General features: G+C 33.4%; 3 protein-coding genes across 3 annotated transcripts; all 3 read left to right on the forward strand.

The window, feature by feature from the left end:
• Positions 1 to 2,580: 2,580 nt before the first annotated feature.
• LOC145114029 (DNA polymerase delta small subunit-like) lies at positions 2,581 to 5,132 on the forward strand. The gene is made up of 13 exons (XM_079050048.1): positions 2,581 to 2,634; positions 2,855 to 2,984; positions 3,061 to 3,167; positions 3,270 to 3,396; positions 3,488 to 3,595; positions 3,673 to 3,788; positions 3,863 to 3,946; positions 4,036 to 4,104; positions 4,170 to 4,241; positions 4,379 to 4,470; positions 4,606 to 4,733; positions 4,846 to 4,947; positions 5,035 to 5,132. Exons 1-13 carry the CDS (start codon positions 2,581 to 2,583, stop codon positions 5,130 to 5,132), a joined length of 1,287 nt encoding a protein of 428 aa, XP_078906174.1.
• Positions 5,133 to 9,101: 3,969 nt separating this feature from the next.
• Positions 9,102 to 11,919, forward strand: LOC145112251 (DNA polymerase delta small subunit-like). The gene is made up of 14 exons (XM_079048437.1): positions 9,102 to 9,208; positions 9,331 to 9,460; positions 9,537 to 9,643; positions 9,746 to 9,872; positions 9,964 to 10,071; positions 10,149 to 10,264; positions 10,339 to 10,422; positions 10,513 to 10,581; positions 10,647 to 10,718; positions 10,856 to 10,947; positions 11,097 to 11,224; positions 11,334 to 11,435; positions 11,523 to 11,590; positions 11,732 to 11,919. Exons 1-14 carry the CDS (start codon positions 9,146 to 9,148, stop codon positions 11,783 to 11,785), a joined length of 1,320 nt encoding a protein of 439 aa, XP_078904563.1. The 5' UTR covers positions 9,102 to 9,145; the 3' UTR covers positions 11,786 to 11,919.
• Positions 11,920 to 15,604: 3,685 nt separating this feature from the next.
• On the forward strand, positions 15,605 to 18,401 carry LOC145115480 (DNA polymerase delta small subunit-like). Its single transcript, XM_079051772.1, has 14 exons — positions 15,605 to 15,711; positions 15,834 to 15,963; positions 16,040 to 16,146; positions 16,249 to 16,375; positions 16,467 to 16,574; positions 16,652 to 16,767; positions 16,842 to 16,925; positions 17,015 to 17,083; positions 17,149 to 17,220; positions 17,358 to 17,449; positions 17,573 to 17,700; positions 17,816 to 17,917; positions 18,005 to 18,072; positions 18,214 to 18,401. The coding sequence occupies exons 1-14, from the start codon at positions 15,649 to 15,651 to the stop codon at positions 18,265 to 18,267; spliced, it is 1,320 nt and encodes a 439-aa protein (XP_078907898.1). The 5' UTR covers positions 15,605 to 15,648; the 3' UTR covers positions 18,268 to 18,401.
• The last annotated feature ends 294 nt before the right edge of the window (positions 18,402 to 18,695 follow it).

Below are 18,695 nucleotides of genomic sequence, written 5' to 3' on the forward strand. Positions count from 1 at the left end.
TTTTATCCCTGTTTTTTTTTCTTTTTCAATTGAACTATCGGAACCAGTTATTACTTGCATCAGTTTTTGATGATGGAACTAAATCAAAACTTAATACGAAACACATCTACATACCAAGTATTTGGTTGAAAAATCTCCAGATGAAAAACACGATTAAAATGAAAATGATCTGTAGATGAAATTTTTTTCCCAATTGCATAAACAGGTTTTGTGACAATTATGAAACTATTGTTGACATTGGTAACTATTATGAAAATCCAAAAGAGAAAGAAGACCGTATGACGTTTGTTGTTTGGATTTTTAAAAATCGATTATAATTTAGATGGTGTTTCAACACACATACACACAAAATAAAAAAAAATTCAATAAGTTAGGATTTCTATGTTTTCAAAACTCCTTATAATAGTTTTGGGTTGTAAAAGTCAAATACCCCTTAAAACATATAAGTTAAGACAAAAGTTTTTAAAAACCAAATTATTGACTTATTGACTTTTTCCACCACAAAAGCTAATCAAAACACTTTTTAAAAAAAAAATCATTTTCTCACTACTATAAATCAGTAAGTCATTTTGCCTAAAAGTTATTTTGAGGTTCAAAATGAAATCCTAAACACCCTTTTAATCTTAAAATATATAAGACTTGAGGTTAAAAATTATTATGCATTGAAAAAAAAAGTACTTATATTTTGGCCTATTGACAAAAAAGCCACCCTTGACACTTTGCTTACAGTTTAACCATCGAAACCTACTATTGTTTGTAGTAACTTGAAAATTGAGCCAAATTGCAAGTAATAGTCGGTTCTAATTGTTATATTGCAAAAAAAAAGGTGATTTTTTGTCAATAGAACCAAAATATATGAACTTTTATGCATATTTCCCTTATATATTGACAAGATGCTTTTGTATAAGCATGCGGATATTGTAAGCATTTCATTCGATTTTGTAACACCCATAAAATCATGCCAAATTTAAACTTTAAAAAAACATTTCGAAACCATGAGTCATTACAAAACTTGTTTTCAAAATGTATAATATCAGAGTATCCCAGAAACATAAACATAAATGTGAGGAGTTGTACGATCACGCCTTTGCCTTTCCGCGATCCCCTGATGTACCTGAAACAATAAACTTTAACTGTAAGCCCGAGGCTTAGTGAGTTCCCCCAAAATACCGATACACTGCACATAACACATATATAAATAACAGCATGTACTGGGTCCACAACTTTACAGTCTGGATTACCCCTGGGCCCACAGTGTGAGTCTGGATTGCCTTCCGGGCCCACAACTCACATCTGGATTGCCACCGAGCCCACAGTACGAGTCTGGTATGCCCCACATGGCCCTCAACTCGTATCTGGAATGCTCACGAGCCCACAGTACGAGTCTGGCATGCCCCGCCTGGCCCTCAGCTCGTATCTGGAATGCTCCCGGGTTTGTTGGTTACCGCACGGAGCAGTATCACCTCAACCCATCCCACATAATATGTCGACATATAACACAACTAATGCACATAAAAGTAATCACATAATAATACAGGTAGTCCTACATATCTACCTAACTGGCATAACAATTAGCATGCAACACTCACTCATACTCAACATACCATCAACTGCTAGGATATCATATCCAATGGGCCGGCCTTGGTGCCATAGACCCCTTAGTATAGTGAGGTAACTCACCTCGCAAGTAGTGCTGAAGTACCGAAAACCTCTGATCGTTGTCTCACCGGAAATCCCAAACAATCACATAATAAATACCAAGTCAATACACCACATAACAGTCTTGACTAAGGGTCCACACAATCCATCATGTCCATTCTCTTTATTGGGTCAAGGCCCAATGCCAAGTCCATAACCTTGAAAGTCCTTATGCAAAGCCCATTATTGGCCCAATTTACCAAATTGGGCCCAACTCCCTAATTGAGCCTAATTCCAAGATCCATTATCAAAACTTGGCCCAAAACATCATATTCATAAAGTCCAGCAAAGGCCCAAATCCAACTAGTCCATAAACAACCCAAAACCCGAAGCCCAAATGTCAAAAGCCCAACAGAGGACGTACGCGGGGCGTACTCCTCTGGTACGCTGGGCATACTCGTTCTGACGTTGACCACCATCGGGGTGGTTGACCCAGTAGGCTGGGCGTACTGGATTTACGTTGGGCGTACGTAGTGGTTTGCCAAAATCTTAATAAGTGCTTAATGGCTTAAGCACTTAAGCCCAAACTTCAGATCCAGTGACTAAATGTGCCTAGGACCCATAAAGTCACGCAATCCAGATGATACATAAAGAAAAGGGGAAATTGTACTCTTCATTTGTTTTTAATCAGTTTTGTTATGTTTTTCAACGGGATTTTGAAACTGATCTGTTGTTACTTGCAAGTGCTTGAGTGACCTAGAAAGTCCTGTTTTGGAAGCTGAGTTGCTGCAAAATGAGTTTAATGTTGTGCTAACTAGCTTTGATTCCCACTGAATAGAGCACAACACGTACTTTATGCTTACAATCGTGTATTCTTCTAGATGCATCTATATAAACAATTGGAAGTTTGGACAAAAAATAGCAAATTAATGGCAATCATTAATGGATGATATAAAGTTGGAATTTCATTTTGTTGCAGATCATAAATCAACACTTGTTTGTTTGTTCTTACAGCGTTACCTACAATAGCTATGACACCCATGGATATTGAAATAGAAACACTTGACAGAAAACAATCTCTCTATTGATCCATGGTATCTTTTGCTTCTTTACAATTTTTATACAGTGAACTTGGTTAAAAGTTAAAACCTGCTTAGTGCATATTTATATGCTTACAAACATCTTCTTTCTTGTGGTGTAATTTCATGGTTAACAGGATGAGATTTTTGAAATTCAGAAAGAGATGTACAAGGGTCAACAATATAGTCAGATATACTACATAAGGTTACACTTGATCAGAACTCTCATTTACTCTCTTCTTCCAAATTGGAAACCTCACTTGCCAGGTACATTCTGCCATTTCAGATTATCTTTTATGTTTTCTTTTTATGATTCTTATTATCTACTTTTGTCATGATGCAGTGTGTACAGTTTTAGGGCTAGAAAAAGGCAAAGAGTGCATTGTTGTTGGAACACTTTATAAGCATATGAAACTCAAACCTACAATCCTCAGTGAGTACTCAAAAGAGGTATAAATTATGATTTGATAATTGATATTAACACTGCTTCCCTTTTGTTTTCATATCATGTCTATAAGCTTTTATAAATCTTTGTCATTCTATTTTACACAGAGGTCTGTAACTCCACTTGTGACCCCTGATAATTTTGTACACGAAGATGATAATCTTGTTCTTGAAGATGAAAGTGGAAGAGTTAATCTTAAAGGCAGTGTACTATCACCTTCTGTATATGTAACAGGTATTTATCAATTATCATTTAATCTTATCCTTAAACTTCAAATCTTCAAAATTGTATTGAATCTTGATTTATTTTGTTTGTTATCCAATAGGAAATGTTGTTGCTTTGCATGGAAAAGAAACCAATAGTGGTGATTTTCTTGTTGAAGATATTCTTGAAGCTGGTTTACCACCACAGTTGGATCTCCCAAATAAATCAGGTATCATATTCATCATTCATGCCTTTTAATTTTTTTTCACTTTTTTCTGTTTTGACAATTATGTCCTTTGTAAACAGGAGAAGATAAATATGTTGTCTTGGTATCTGGATTAAATGTTGGAAGCAGTTCTTCTAATCCACTTCAACTGCAGCTTCTTGTTGACCACATTACTGGTCATCTAGGAGACAAAACGGTCCCACACTCACTATTTTCTTATTTTTTTAAAAAAAAGTAATTATTTATCTTATCTCTCTATGTTATAAACAGGAGCAACAATCAGCAGCTGAGATAGTTCAAGTGGTTGTTGCTGGAAATTCTGTCAAAATTGACCATGGTCTTCTTAATGGTCAGGTAATAAAGTTGATTTTTTTTTTAAATTCCAAATTCATAAAAATTACTAGTGATGACATCATCATGTATGCCATATTCATTGGTTGCAGAATTTGGGTTCCAAGGACCAATCTAAGTTATATGAGCCACTCAAAGAACTTGATATCTTTTTGACTCACGTACTTTAATTAATTTATTAAAAATTTAAAATCCATTTTTTAGATGTTAATTATTTTGTATGCAGATTGCTGCAAGTATGCCAATTGATATCATGCCAGGATACAATGACCCTGCAAACTTTGCTCTCCCACAGCAGGTTTTGTAATACTATAAAATTCAAGATTTGTTTATTAATTATTATAGCATATCCTACTTTATTTTCTTCATATTTACAATATTAAACTTTATAAAAAGAAATGAAAGTACATTGCTATTTCTTGCATTCCTGTACAGCCTTTGAACAGATGCCTTTTTCGTGGATCATCAGCCTATAACACATTTAGGTCATGCACTAATCCTCACCTCTTTGATGTGGATAATGTGAGGTAAGATATATATATATATATATATATATATATATATATATATATATATATATATATATATTAATTATTATTTTTAATGTGAATAAAAAGAATGAAAGTACAATGCTCTAATAGAATATGTTTGATTTGTTTTAGGTTTCTTGGAACATCTGGGCAAAATATTGATGATCTTGAAAAATATTCAGAAGCAAAAGATAAATTGGAATTCATGGAAAGGACATTGAGGTGGAGGCACCTAGCCCCAACTGCACCAAACACCCTTGGTACCATTTTTGTTATTATTATTATTATTATTATTTTTATAAATGCAAGAAATAGAAATGTATTTATATCTTATATTTATAGTATTCTATTTTTGTTTCTTTGTATTACAAGGGTGTTACCCCTTCACTGATAGGGACCCTTTCTTCATTGAGAGCTGCCCTCATGTTTACTTTGTTGGGAATCAGGATAAATATGCAACTCGCATTGTAAAAGGTTCTTGTAAAAAACCTATTTTTTAAATAAAATAAAATTATGTGTTGACCTTTGACCTTGTATGATATTGGTCAAACTTTGTTGCAGGATCAGAGGGGCAGGTGGTGAGAGTCATTTGCGTTCCGAAGTTTAGTGAGACGGGCATTACTGTTATGGTAAGTATTATATTTATAAGTTTTAACTAACTCACTACTTATGGTTAATTACCAAATGACGATTTTACCCCTCTATATAAATGGTGGTTATTCCTACATATTTCTTTATGTTATAATTAGTTTAATACTCTTATTTTGTAGGTGAATTTGAAAAATCTGGAGTGTCATACTTTGAGTTTCGGGACTGATATATAAACTTCATCTCTCCAAACCTTCTTCATATTTGTTGGTTTTGTTTTTGTATTTTCATAGATTGATAGGTATTGTTATTATGGATATTGTTTTGTATTGTTGGAATCAAAATTACAAGTTGGATAAATTTTTAGTTGTGGGGTGATGTGTTCAAATCAAATTAACGTAGTTATTAATTTCTTTAAAAGATGAATATTGGTCATATTAATCTAAATCTAAAAATTGTTTGTTTGACATTCCAAATCAAAATGACGGCGAATGGGAAATTTATAAAAAAGTATTTTGTAATTTTATGACCTAGAAAGGTAACGAACTTTGGTCTTTGTCCACATTTAGGTAATTATGTTTTTTTCGTTCACATTTGACCATTGAACTTGTTTGACCTGTTCAAAATAGGTTGGTAATTACGGTAATATTATCCTATTATGAACAGGTCAAACAAGTTTATTGGTCAAATGTGTACAAAAAAAACATGGTTACCTAAATATGGACAAAAACCAAAGTTTCTTACCCGTTTTGGTAATATTGGACAAGAACCGTCTCAGAGACTATGCCTTGGGATTAGGCTACAACAATCAATGAACAATTAGGTTAGGCTTGGTTTAACCAAGTTCAGTCACAACTAGTCATGGACTAGTTTGTGTTGCTAGGTCTTTAAAGCACATACAGCCTAGCCCCTAAGCATATACAACCTAACCCCTAACTAGTTGGGCCTAAACTGGTTAGCCCAAGACTTGACCGTTTCCTCATACATAAAGACCGGACAACCCAATTTCATGTCACGTCAATGGATCTTATGACTACGTGCACTTAACATAAATAACCCAATATTACCAAAATGGGTAATGAACTTTGGTTTTTGTCCATATTTAGGTAACCATGTTTTTTTCGTACACATTTGACCATTAAACTTGTTTGACCTGTTCATAATAGGGTAATGTTACCGCTAATTACCAGTCATATTACCTTATTTTGAAAATGTCAAACAAGTTCAATGGTCAAATGTGTACGAAAAAAACATGGTTACCTTAATGTGAACAAAAACCAAAGTTCGTTACATTTCTAGTTCATTAACCCTTATATATATATATATATATATATATATATATATATATATATATATATATATATATATATATATATATATATATAAGTCTTTATATTTTGGTTTTATTGATAAAAATTTTATCCCTGTTTTTTTTTTCTTTTTCAATTGAACTATCGGAACCAGTTATTACTTGCATCAGTTTTTGATGATGGAACTAAATCAAAACTTAATACGAAACACATCTACATACCAAGTATTTGGTTGAAAAATCTCCAGATGAAAAACACGATTAAAATGAAAATGATCTGTAGATGAAATTTTTTTCCCAATTGCATAAACAGGTTTTGTGACAATTATGAAACTATTGTTGACATTGGTAACTATTATGAAAATCCAAAAGAGAAAGAAGACCGTATGACGTTTGTTGTTTGGATTTTTAAAAATCGATTATAATTTAGATGGTGTTTCAACACACATACACACAAAATAAAAAAAAATTCAATAAGTTAGGATTTCTATGTTTTCAAAACTCCTTATAATAGTTTTGGGTTGTAAAAGTCAAATACCCCTTAAAACATATAAGTTAAGACAAAAGTTTTTAAAAACCAAATTATTGACCTATTGACTTTTTCCACCACAAAAGCTAATCAAAACACTTTTTAAAAAAAAATCATTTTCTCACTACTATAAATCAGTAAGTCATTTTGCCTAAAAGTTATTTTGAGGTTCAAAATGAAATCCTAAACACCCTTTTAATCTTAAAATATATAAGACTTGAGGTTAAAAATTATTATGCATTGAAAAAAAAAAGTACTTATATTTTGGCCTATTGACAAAAAAGCCACCCTTGACACTTTGCTTACAGTTTAACCATCGAAACCTACTATTGTTTGTAGTAACTTGAAAATTGAGCCAAATTGCAAGTAATAGTCGGTTCTAATTGTTATATTGCAAAAAAAAGGTGATTTTTTGTCAATAGAACCAAAATATAGGAACTTTTATGCATATTTCCCTTATATATTGACAAGATGCTTTTGTATAAGCATGCGGATATTGTAAGCATTTCATTCGATTTTGTAACACCCATAAAATCATGCCAAATTTAAACTTTAAAAAAACATTTCGAAACCATGAGTCATTACAAAACTTGTTTTCAAAATGTATAATATCAGAGTATCCCAGAAACATAAACATAAATGTGAGGAGTTGTACGATCACGCCTTTGCCTTTCCGCGATCCCCTGATGTACCTGAAACAATAAACTTTAACTGTAAGCCCGAGGCTTAGTGAGTTCCCCCAAAATACCGATACACTACACATAACACATATATAAATAACAGCATGTACTGGGTCCACAGCTTTACAGTCTGGATTACCCCTGGGCCCACAGTGTGAGTCTGGATTGCCTTCCGGGCCCACAACTCACATCTGGATTGCCACCGAGCCCACAGTACGAGTCTGGTATGCCCCACCTGGCCCTCAACTCGTATCTGGAATGCTCACGAGCCCACAGTACGAGTCTGGCATGCCCCGCCTGGCCCTCAGCTCGTATCTGGAATGCTCCCGGGTTTGTTGGTTACCGCACGGAGCAGTATCACCTCAACCCATCCCACATAATATGTCGACATATAACACAACTAATGCACATAAAAGTAATCACATAATAATACAGGTAGTCCTACAGATCTACCTAACTGGCATAACAACTAGCATGCAACACTCACTCATACTCAACATACCATCAACTGCTAGGATATCATATCCAATGGGCCGGCCTTGGTGCCATAGACCCCTTAGTATAGTGAGGTAACTCACCTCGCAAGTAGTGCTGAAGTACCGAAAACCTCTGATCGTTGTCTCACCGGAAATCCCAAACAATCACATAATAAATACCAAGTCAATACACCACATAATAGTCTTGACTAAGGGTCCACACAATCCATCATGTCCATTCTCTTTATTGGGTCAAGGCCCAATGCCAAGTCCATAACCTTGAAAGTCCTTATGCAAAGCCCATTATTGGCCCAATTTACCAAATTGTCCCAACTCCCTAATTGAGCCTAATTCCAAGATCCATTATCAAAAGTTGGCCCAAAACATCATATTCATAAAGTCCAGCAAAGGCCCAAATCCAACTAGTCCATAAACAACCCAAAACCCGAAGCCCAAATGTCAAAAGCCCAACAGAGGACGTACGCGGGGCGTACTCCTCTGGTACGCTGGGCATACTCGTTCTGACGTTGACCACCATCGGGGTGGTTGACCCAGTACGCTGGGCGTACTGGATTTACGTTGGGCGTACGTAGTGGTTTGCCAAAATCTTAATAAGTGCTTAATGGCTTAAGCACTTAAGCCCAAACTTCAGATCCAGTGACTAAATGTGCCTAGGACCCATAAAGTCACGCAATCCAGATGATACATAAAGAAAAGGGGAAATTGTACTCTTCATTTGTTTTTAATCAGTTTTGTTATGTTTGTCAACGGGATTTTGAAACTGATCTGTTGTTACTTGCAAGTGCTTGAGTGACCTAGAAAGTCCTGTTTTGGAAGCTGAGTTGCTGCAAAATGAGTTTAATGTTGTGCTAACTAGCTTTGATTCCCACTGAATAGAGCACAACACGTACTTTATGCTTACAATCGTGTATTCTTCTAGATGCATCTATATAAACAATTGGAAGTTTGGACAAAAAATAGCAAATTAATGGCAATCATTAATGGATGATATAAAGTTGGAATTTCATTTTGTTGCAGATCATAAATCAACACTTGTTTGTTTGTTCTTACAGCGTTACCTACAATAGCTATGACACCCATGGATATTGAAACAGAAACACTTGACAGAAAACAATCTCTCTATCGATCCATGGTATCTTTTGCTTCTTTACAATTTTTATACAGTGAACTTGGTTAAAAGTTAAAACCTGCTTAGTGCATATTTATATGCTTACAAACATCTTCTTTCTTGTGGTGTAATTTCATGGTTAACAGGATGAGATTTTTGAAATTCAGAAAGAGATGTACAAGGGTCAACAATATAGTCAGATATACTACATAAGGTTACACTTGATCAGAACTCTCATTTACTCTCTTCTTCCAAATTGGAAACCTCACTTGCCAGGTACATTATGCCATTTCAGATTATCTTTTATGTTTTCTTTTTATGATTCTTATTATCTACTTTTGTCATGATGCAGTGTGTACAGTTTTAGGGCTAGAAAAAGGCAAAGAGTGCATTGTTGTTGGAACACTTTATAAGCATATGAAACTCAAACCTACAATCCTCAGTGAGTACTCAAAAGAGGTATAAATTATGATTTGATAATTGATATTAACACTGCTTCCCTTTTGTTTTCATATCATGTCTATAAGCTTTTATAAATCTTTGTCATTCTATTTTACACAGAGGTCTGTAACTCCACTTGTGACCCCTGATAATTTTGTGCACGAAGATGATAATCTTGTTCTTGAAGATGAAAGTGGAAGAGTTAATCTTAAAGGCAGTGTACTATCACCTTCTGTATATGTAACAGGTATTTATCAATTATCATTTAATCTTATCCTTAAACTTCAAATCTTCAAAATTGTATTGAATCTTGATTTATTTTGTTTGTTATCCAATAGGAAATGTTGTTGCTTTGCATGGAAAAGAAACCAATAGTGGTGATTTTCTTGTTGAAGATATTCTTGAAGCTGGTTTACCACCACAGTTGGATCTCCCAAATAAATCAGGTATCATATTCATCATTCATGCCTTTTAATTTTTTTTCACTTTTTTCTGTTTTGACAATTATGTCCTTTGTAAACAGGAGAAGATAAATATGTTGTCTTGGTATCTGGATTAAATGTTGGAAGCAGTTCTTCTAATCCACTTCAACTGCAGCTTCTTGTTGACCACATTACTGGTCATCTAGGAGACAAAACGGTCCCACACTCACTATTTTCTTATTTTTTTAAAAAAAAGTAATTATTTATCTTATCTCTCTATGTTATAAACAGGAGCAACAATCAGCAGCTGAGATAGTTCAAGTGGTTGTTGCTGGAAATTCTGTCAAAATTGACCATGGTCTTCTTAATGGTCAGGTAATAAAGTTGATTTTTTTTTTTAAATTCCAAATTCATAAAAATTACTAGTGATGACATCATCATGTATGCCATATTCATTGGTTGCAGAATTTGGGTTCCAAGGACCAATCTAAGTTATATGAGCCACTCAAAGAACTTGATATCTTTTTGACTCAGGTACTTTAATTAATTTATTAAAAATTTAAAATCCATTTTTTAGATGTTAATTATTTTGTATGCAGATTGCTGCAAGTATGCCAATTGATATCATGCCAGGATACAATGACCCTGCAAACTTTGCTCTCCCACAGCAGGTTTTGTAATACTATAAAATTCAAGATTTGTTTATTAATTATTATAGCATATCCTACTTTATTTTCTTCATATTTACAATATTAAACTTTATAAAAAGAAATGAAAGTACATTGCTATTTCTTGCATTCCTGTACAGCCTTTGAACAGATGCCTTTTTCGTGGATCATCAGCCTATAACACATTTAGGTCATGCACTAATCCTCACCTCTTTGATGTGGATAATGTGAGGTAAGATATATATATATATATATATATATATATATATATATATATATATATATATATATATATATATATATATATTAATTATTATTTTTAATGTAAATAAAAAGAATGAAAGTACAATACTCTAATAGAATATGTTTGATTTGTTTTAGGTTTCTTGGAACATCTGGGCAAAATATTGATGATCTTGAAAAATATTCAGAAGCAAAAGATAAATTGGAATTCATGGAAAGGACATTGAGGTGGAGGCACCTAGCCCCAACTGCACCAAACACCCTTGGTACCATTTTTGTTATTATTATTATTATTATTTTTATAAATGCAGGAAATAGAAATGTATTTATATCTTATATTTATAGTATTCTATTTTTGTTTCTTGGTATTACAAGGGTGTTACCCCTTCACTGATAGGGACCCTTTCTTCATTGAGAGCTGCCCTCATGTTTACTTTGTTGGGAATCAGGATAAATATGCAACTCGCATTGTAAAAGGTTCTTGTAAAAAACCTATTTTTTAAATAAAATAAAATTATGTGTTGACCTTTGACCTTGTATGATATTGGTCAAACTTTGTTGCAGGATCAGAGGGGCAGGTGGTGAGAGTCATTTGCGTTCCGAAGTTTAGTGAGACGGGCATTGCTGTTATGGTAAGTATTATATTTATAAGTTTTAACTAACTCACTACTTATGGTTAATTACCAAATGACGATTTTACCCCTCTATATAAATGGTGGTTATTCCTACATATTTCTTTATGTTATAATTAGTTTAATACTCTTATTTTGTAGGTGAATTTGAAAAATCTGGAGTGTCATACTTTGAGTTTCGGGACTGATATATAAACTTCATCTCTCCAAACCTTCTTCATATTTGTTGGTTTTGTTTTTGTATTTTCATAGATTGATATGTATTGTTATTATGGATATTGTTTTGTATTGTTGGAATCAAAATTACAAGTTGGATAAATTTTTAGTTGTGGGGTGATGTGTTCAAATCAAATTAACGTAGTTATTAATTTCTTTAAAAGATGAATATTGGTCATATTAATCTAAATCTAAAAATTGTTTGTTTGACATTCCAAATCAAAATGACGGCGAATGGGAAATTTATAAAAAAGTATTTTGTAATTTTATGACCTAGAAAGGTAACGAACTTTGGTCTTTGTCCATATTTAGGTAATTATGTTTTTTTCGTTCACATTTGACCATTGAACTTGTTTGACCTGTTCAAAATAGGTTGGTAATTACGGTAATATTATCCTATTATGAACAGGTCAAACAAGTTTATTGGTCAAATGTGTACAAAAAAAACATGGTTACCTAAATATGGACAAAAACCAAAGTTTCTTACCCGTTTTGGTAATATTGGACAAGAACCGTCTCAGAGACTATGCCTTGGGATTAGGCTACAACAATCAATGAACAATTAGGTTAGGCTTGGTTTAACCAAGTTCAGTCACAACTAGTCATGGACTAGTTTGTGTTGCTAGGTCTTTAAAGCACATACAGCCTAGCCCCTAAGCATATACAACCTAACCCCTAACTAGTTGGGCCTAAACTGGTTAGCCCAAGACTTGACCGTTTCCTCATACATAAAGACCGGACAACCCAATTTCATGTCACGTCAATGGATCTTATGACTACGTGCACTTAACATAAATAACCCAATATTACCAAAATGGGTAATGAACTTTGGTTTTTGTCCATATTTAGGTAACCATGTTTTTTTCGTACACATTTGACCATTAAACTTGTTTGACCTGTTCATAATAGGGTAATGTTACCGCTAATTACCAGTCATATTACCTTATTTTGAAAATGTCAAACAAGTTCAATGGTCAAATGTGTACGAAAAAAACATGGTTACCTTAATGTGAACAAAAACCAAAGTTCGTTACATTTCTAGTTCATTAACCCTTTATATATATATATATATATATATATATATATATATATATATATATATATATATATATATATATATATATATATATATATATATATAAGTCTTTATATTTTGGTTTTATTGATAAAAATTTTATCCCTGTTTTTTTTTTCTTTTTCAATTGAACTATCGGAACCAGTTATTACTTGCATCAGTTTTTGATGATGGAACTAAATCAAAACTTAATACGAAACACATCTACATACCAAGTATTTGGTTGAAAAATCTCCAGATGAAAAACACTATTAAAATGAAAATGATCTGTAGATGAAATTTTTTTCCCAATTGCATAAACAGGTTTTGTGACAATTATGAAACTATTGTTGACATTGGTAACTATTATGAAAATCCAAAAGAGAAAGAAGACCGTATGACGTTTGTTGTTTGGATTTTTAAAAATCGATTATAATTTAGATGGTGTTTCAACACACATACAGACAAAATAAAAAAAAAATTCAATAAGTTAGGATTTCTATGTTTTCAAAACTCCTTATAATAGTTTTGGGTTGTAAAAGTCAAATACCCCTTAAAACATATAAGTTAAGACAAAAGTTTTTAAAAACCAAATTATTGACTTATTGACTTTTTCCACCACGAAAGCTAATCAAAACACTTTTTAAAAAAAAAATCATTTTCTCACTACTATAAATCAGTAAGTCATTTTGCCTAAAAGTTATTTTGAGGTTCAAAATGAAATCCTAAACACCCTTTTAATCTTAAAATATATAAGACTTGAGGTTAAAAATTATTATGCATTGAAAAAAAAAGTACTTATATTTTGGCCTATTGACAAAAAAGCCACCCTTGACACTTTGCTTACTGTTTAACCATCGAAACCTACTATTGTTTGTAGTAACTTGAAAATTGAGCCAAATTGCAAGTAATAGTCGGTTCTAATTGTTATATTGCAAAAAAAAGGTGATTTTTTGTCAATAGAACCAAAATATAGGAACTTTTATGCATATTTCCCTTATATATTGACAAGATGCTTTTGTATAAGCATGCGGATATTGTAAGCATTTCATTCGATTTTGTAACACCCATAAAATCATGCCAAATTTAAACTTTAAAAAAACATTTCGAAACCATGAGTCATTACAAAACTTGTTTTCAAAATGTATAATATCAGAGTATCCCAGAAACATAAACATAAATGTGAGGAGTTGTACGATCACGCCTTTGCCTTTCCGCGATCCCCTGATGTACCTGAAACAATAAACTTTAACTGTAAGCCCGAGGCTTAGTGAGTTCCCCCAAAATACCGATACACTGCACATAACACATATATAAATAACAGCATGTACTGGGTCCACAGCTTTACAGTCTGGATTACCCCTGGGCCCACAGTGTGAGTCTGGATTGCCTTCCGGGCCCACAACTCACATCTGGATTGCCACCGAGCCCACAGTACGAGTCTGGTATGCCCCACCTGGCCCTCAACTCGTATCTGGAATGCTCACGAGCCCACAGTACGAGTCTGGCATGCCCCGCCTGGCCCTCAGCTCGTATCTGGAATGCTCCCGGGTTTGTTGGTTACCGCACGGAGCAGTATCACCTCAACCCATCCCACATAATATGTCGACATATAACACAACTAATGCACATAAAAGTAATCACATAATAATACAGGTAGTCCTACAGATCTACCTAACTGGCATAACAACTAGCATGCAACACTCACTCATACTCAACATACCATCAACTGCTAGGATATCATATCCAATGGGCCGGCCTTGGTGCCATAGACCCCTTAGTATAGTGAGGTAACTCACCTCGCAAGTAGTGCTGAAGTACCGAAAACCTCTGATCGTTGTCTCACCGGAAATCCCAAACAATCACATAATAAATACCAAGTCAATACACCACATAACAGTCTTGACTAAGGGTCCACACAATCCATCATGTCCATTCTCTTTATTGGGTCAAGACCCAATGCCAAGTCCATAACCTTGAAAGTCCTTATGCAAAGCCCATTATTGGCCCAATTTACCAAATTGGTCCCAACTCCCTAATTGAGCCTAATTCCAAGATCCATTATCAAAACTTGTCCCAAAACATCATATTCATAAAGTCCAGCAAAGGCCCAAATCCAACTAGTCCATAAACAACCCAAAACCCGAAGCCCAAATGTCAAAAGCCCAACAGAGGACGTACGCGGGGCGTACTCCTCTGGTACGCTGGGCATACTCGTTCTGACGTTGACCACCATCGGGGTGGTTGACCCAGTACGCTGGGCGTACTGGATTTACGTTGGGCGTACGTAGTGGTTTGCCAAAATCTTAATAAGTGCTTAATGGCTTAAGCACTTAAGCCCAAACTTCAGATCCAGTGACTAAATGTGCCTAGGACCCATAAAGTCACGCAATCCAGATGATACATAAAGAAAAGGGGAAATTGTACTCTTCATTTGTTTTTAATCAGTTTTGTTATGTTTGTCAACGGGATTTTGAAACTGATCTGTTGTTACTTGCAAGTGCTTGAGTGACCTAGAAAGTCCTGTTTTGGAAGCTGAGTTGCTGCAAAATGAGTTTAATGTTGTGCTAACTAGCTTTGATTCCCACTGAATAGAGCACAACACGTACTTTATGCTTACAATCGTGTATTCTTCTAGATGCATCTATATAAACAATTGGAAGTTTGGACAAAAAATAGCAAATTAATGGCAATCATTAATGGATGATATAAAGTTGGAATTTCATTTTGTTGCAGATCATAAATCAACACTTGTTTGTTTGTTCTTACAGCGTTACCTACAATAGCTATGACACCCATGGATATTGAAACAGAAACACTTGACAGAAAACAATCTCTCTATCGATCCATGGTATCTTTTGCTTCTTTACAATTTTTATACAGTGAACTTGGTTAAAAGTTAAAACCTGCTTAGTGCATATTTATATGCTTACAAACATCTTCTTTCTTGTGGTGTAATTTCATGGTTAACAGGATGAGATTTTTGAAATTCAGAAAGAGATGTACAAGGGTCAACAATATAGTCAGATATACTACATAAGGTTACACTTGATCAGAACTTTCATTTACTCTCTTCTTCCAAATTGGAAACCTCACTTGCCAGGTACATTATGCCATTTCAGATTATCTTTTATGTTTTCTTTTTATGATTCTTATTATCTACTTTTGTCATGATGCAGTGTGTACAGTTTTAGGGCTAGAAAAAGGCAAAGAGTGCATTGTTGTTGGAACACTTTATAAGCATATGAAACTCAAACCTACAATCCTCAGTGAGTACTCAAAAGAGGTATAAATTATGATTTGATAATTGATATTAACACTGCTTCCCTTTTGTTTTCATATCATGTCTATAAGCTTTTATAAATCTTTGTCATTCTATTTTACACAGAGGTCTGTAACTCCACTTGTGACCCCTGATAATTTTGTGCACGAAGATGATAATCTTGTTCTTGAAGATGAAAGTGGAAGAGTTAATCTTAAAGGCAGTGTACTATCACCTTCTGTATATGTAACAGGTATTTATCAATTATCATTTAATCTTATCCTTAAACTTCAAATCTTCAAAATTGTATTGAATCTTGATTTATTTTGTTTGTTATCCAATAGGAAATGTTGTTGCTTTGCATGGAAAAGAAACCAATAGTGGTGATTTTCTTGTTGAAGATATTCTTGAAGCTGGTTTACCACCACAGTTGGATCTCCCAAATAAATCAGGTATCATATTCATCATTCAAGCCTTCTAATTTTTTTTCACTTTTTTCTGTTTTGACAATTATGTCCTTTGTAAACAGGAGAAGATAAATATGTTGTCTTGGTATCTGGATTAAATGTTGGAAGCAGTTCTTCTAATCCACTTCAACTGCAGCTTCTTGTTGACCACATTACTGGTCATCTAGGAGACAAAACGGTCCCACACTCACTATTTTCTTATTTTTTTTAAAAAAAGTAATTATTTATCTTATCTCTCTATATTATAAACAGGAGCAACAATCAGCAGCTGAGATAGTTCAAGTGGTTGTTGCTGGAAATTCTGTCAAAATTGACCATGGTCTTCTTAATGGTCAGGTAATAAAGTTGATTTTTTTTTTAAATTCCAAATTCATAAAAATTACTAGTGATGACATCATCATGTATGCCATATTCATTGGTTGCAGAATTTGGGTTCCAAGGACCAATCTAAGTTATATGAGCCACTCAAAGAACTTGATATCTTTTTGACTCAGGTACTTTAATTAATTTATTAAAAATTTAAAATCCATTTTTTAGATGTTAATTATTTTGTATGCAGATTGCTGCAAGTATGCCAATTGATATCATGCCAGGATACAATGACCCTGCAAACTTTGCTCTCCCACAGCAGGTTTTGTAATACTATAAAATTCAAGATTTGTTTATTAATTATTATAGCATATCCTACTTTATTTTCTTCATATTTACAATATTAAACTTTATAAAAAGAAATGAAAGTACATTGCTATTTCTTGCATTCCTGTACAGCCTTTGAACAGATGCCTTTTTCGTGGATCATCAGCCTATAACACATTTAGGTCATGCACTAATCCTCACCTCTTTGATGTGGATAATGTGAGGTAAGATATATATATATATATATATATATATATATATATATATATATATTAATTATTATTTTTAATGTGAATAAAAAGAATGAAAGTACAATGCTCTAATAGAATATGTTTGATTTGTTTTAGGTTTCTTGGAACATCTGGGCAAAATATTGATGATCTTGAAAAATATTCAGAAGCAAAAGATAAATTGGAATTCATGGAAAGGACATTGAGGTGGAGGCACCTAGCCCCAACTGCACCAAACACCCTTGGTACCATTTTTGTTATTATTATTATTATTATTATTATTTTTATAAATGCAAGAAATAGAAATGTATTTATATCTTATATTTATAGTATTCTATTTTTGTTTCTTTGTATTACAAGGGTGTTACCCCTTCACTGATAGGGACCCTTTCTTCATTGAGAGCTGCCCTCATGTTTACTTTGTTGGGAATCAGGATAAATATGCAACTCGCATTGTAAAAGGTTCTTGTAAAAAACCTATTTTTTAAATAAAATAAAATTATGTGTTGACCTTTGACCTTGTATGATATTGGTCAAACTTTGTTGCAGGATCAGAGGGGCAGGTGGTGAGAGTCATTTGCGTTCCGAAGTTTAGTGAGACGGGCATTGCTGTTATGGTAAGTATTATATTTATAAGTTTTAACTAACTCACTACTTATGGTTAATTACCAAATGACGATTTTACCCCTCTATATAAATGGTGGTTATTCCTACATATTTCTTTATGTTATAATTAGTTTAATACTCTTATTTTGTAGGTGAATTTGAAAAATCTGGAGTGTCATACTTTGAGTTTCGGGACTGATATATAAACTTCATCTCTCCAAACCTTCTTCATATTTGTTGGTTTTGTTTTTGTATTTTCATAGATTGATATGTATTGTTATTATGGATATTGTTTTGTATTGTTGGAATCAAAATTACAAGTTGGATAAATTTTTAGTTGTGGAGTGATGTGTTCAAATCAAATTAACGTAGTTATTAATTTCTTTAAAAGATGAATATTGGTCATATTAATCTAAATCTAAAAATTGTTTGTTTGACATTCCAAATCAAAATGACGGCGAATGGGAAATTTATAAAAAAGTATTTTGTAATTTTATGACCTAGAAAGGTAACGAACTTTGGTCTTTGTCCACATTTAGGTAATTATGTTTTTTTCGTTCACATTTGACCATTGAACTTGTTTGACCTGTTCAAAATAGGTTGGTAATTACGGTAATATTATCCTATTATGAAC

Source organism: Lactuca virosa, chromosome 5, assembly GCF_052849685.1.
Source record: "Lactuca virosa cultivar CGN04683 chromosome 5, Lactuca_virosa_CGN04683_v6, whole genome shotgun sequence".
NCBI classification, from domain to species: Eukaryota; Viridiplantae; Streptophyta; class Magnoliopsida; order Asterales; family Asteraceae; genus Lactuca; species Lactuca virosa.

Bases quoted from the DNA above. Each gene is read 5' to 3' on its own strand.
- LOC145114029 (XM_079050048.1), top strand. From the start codon at position 2,581: ATGGATGATATAAAGTTGGAATTTCATTTTGTTGCAGATCATAAATCA. The intron at 2,985-3,060 runs GTACATTCTGCC...GTCATGATGCAG, and splicing joins TTGGAAACCTCACTTGCCAG to TGTGTACAGTTTTAGGGCTA. The intron at 3,168-3,269 runs GTATAAATTATG...TATTTTACACAG, and splicing joins TCAGTGAGTACTCAAAAGAG to AGGTCTGTAACTCCACTTGT.
- LOC145112251 (XM_079048437.1), top strand. From the start codon at position 9,146: ATGACACCCATGGATATTGAAACAGAAACACTTGACAGAAAACAATCT. The intron at 10,582-10,646 runs GTACTTTAATTA...TTTTGTATGCAG, and splicing joins TTGATATCTTTTTGACTCAG to ATTGCTGCAAGTATGCCAAT. The intron at 11,436-11,522 runs GTTCTTGTAAAA...ACTTTGTTGCAG, and splicing joins TGCAACTCGCATTGTAAAAG to GATCAGAGGGGCAGGTGGTG.
- LOC145115480 (XM_079051772.1), top strand. From the start codon at position 15,649: ATGACACCCATGGATATTGAAACAGAAACACTTGACAGAAAACAATCT. The intron at 16,376-16,466 runs GTATTTATCAAT...GTTATCCAATAG, and splicing joins ACCTTCTGTATATGTAACAG to GAAATGTTGTTGCTTTGCAT. The intron at 18,073-18,213 runs GTAAGTATTATA...CTTATTTTGTAG, and splicing joins AGACGGGCATTGCTGTTATG to GTGAATTTGAAAAATCTGGA.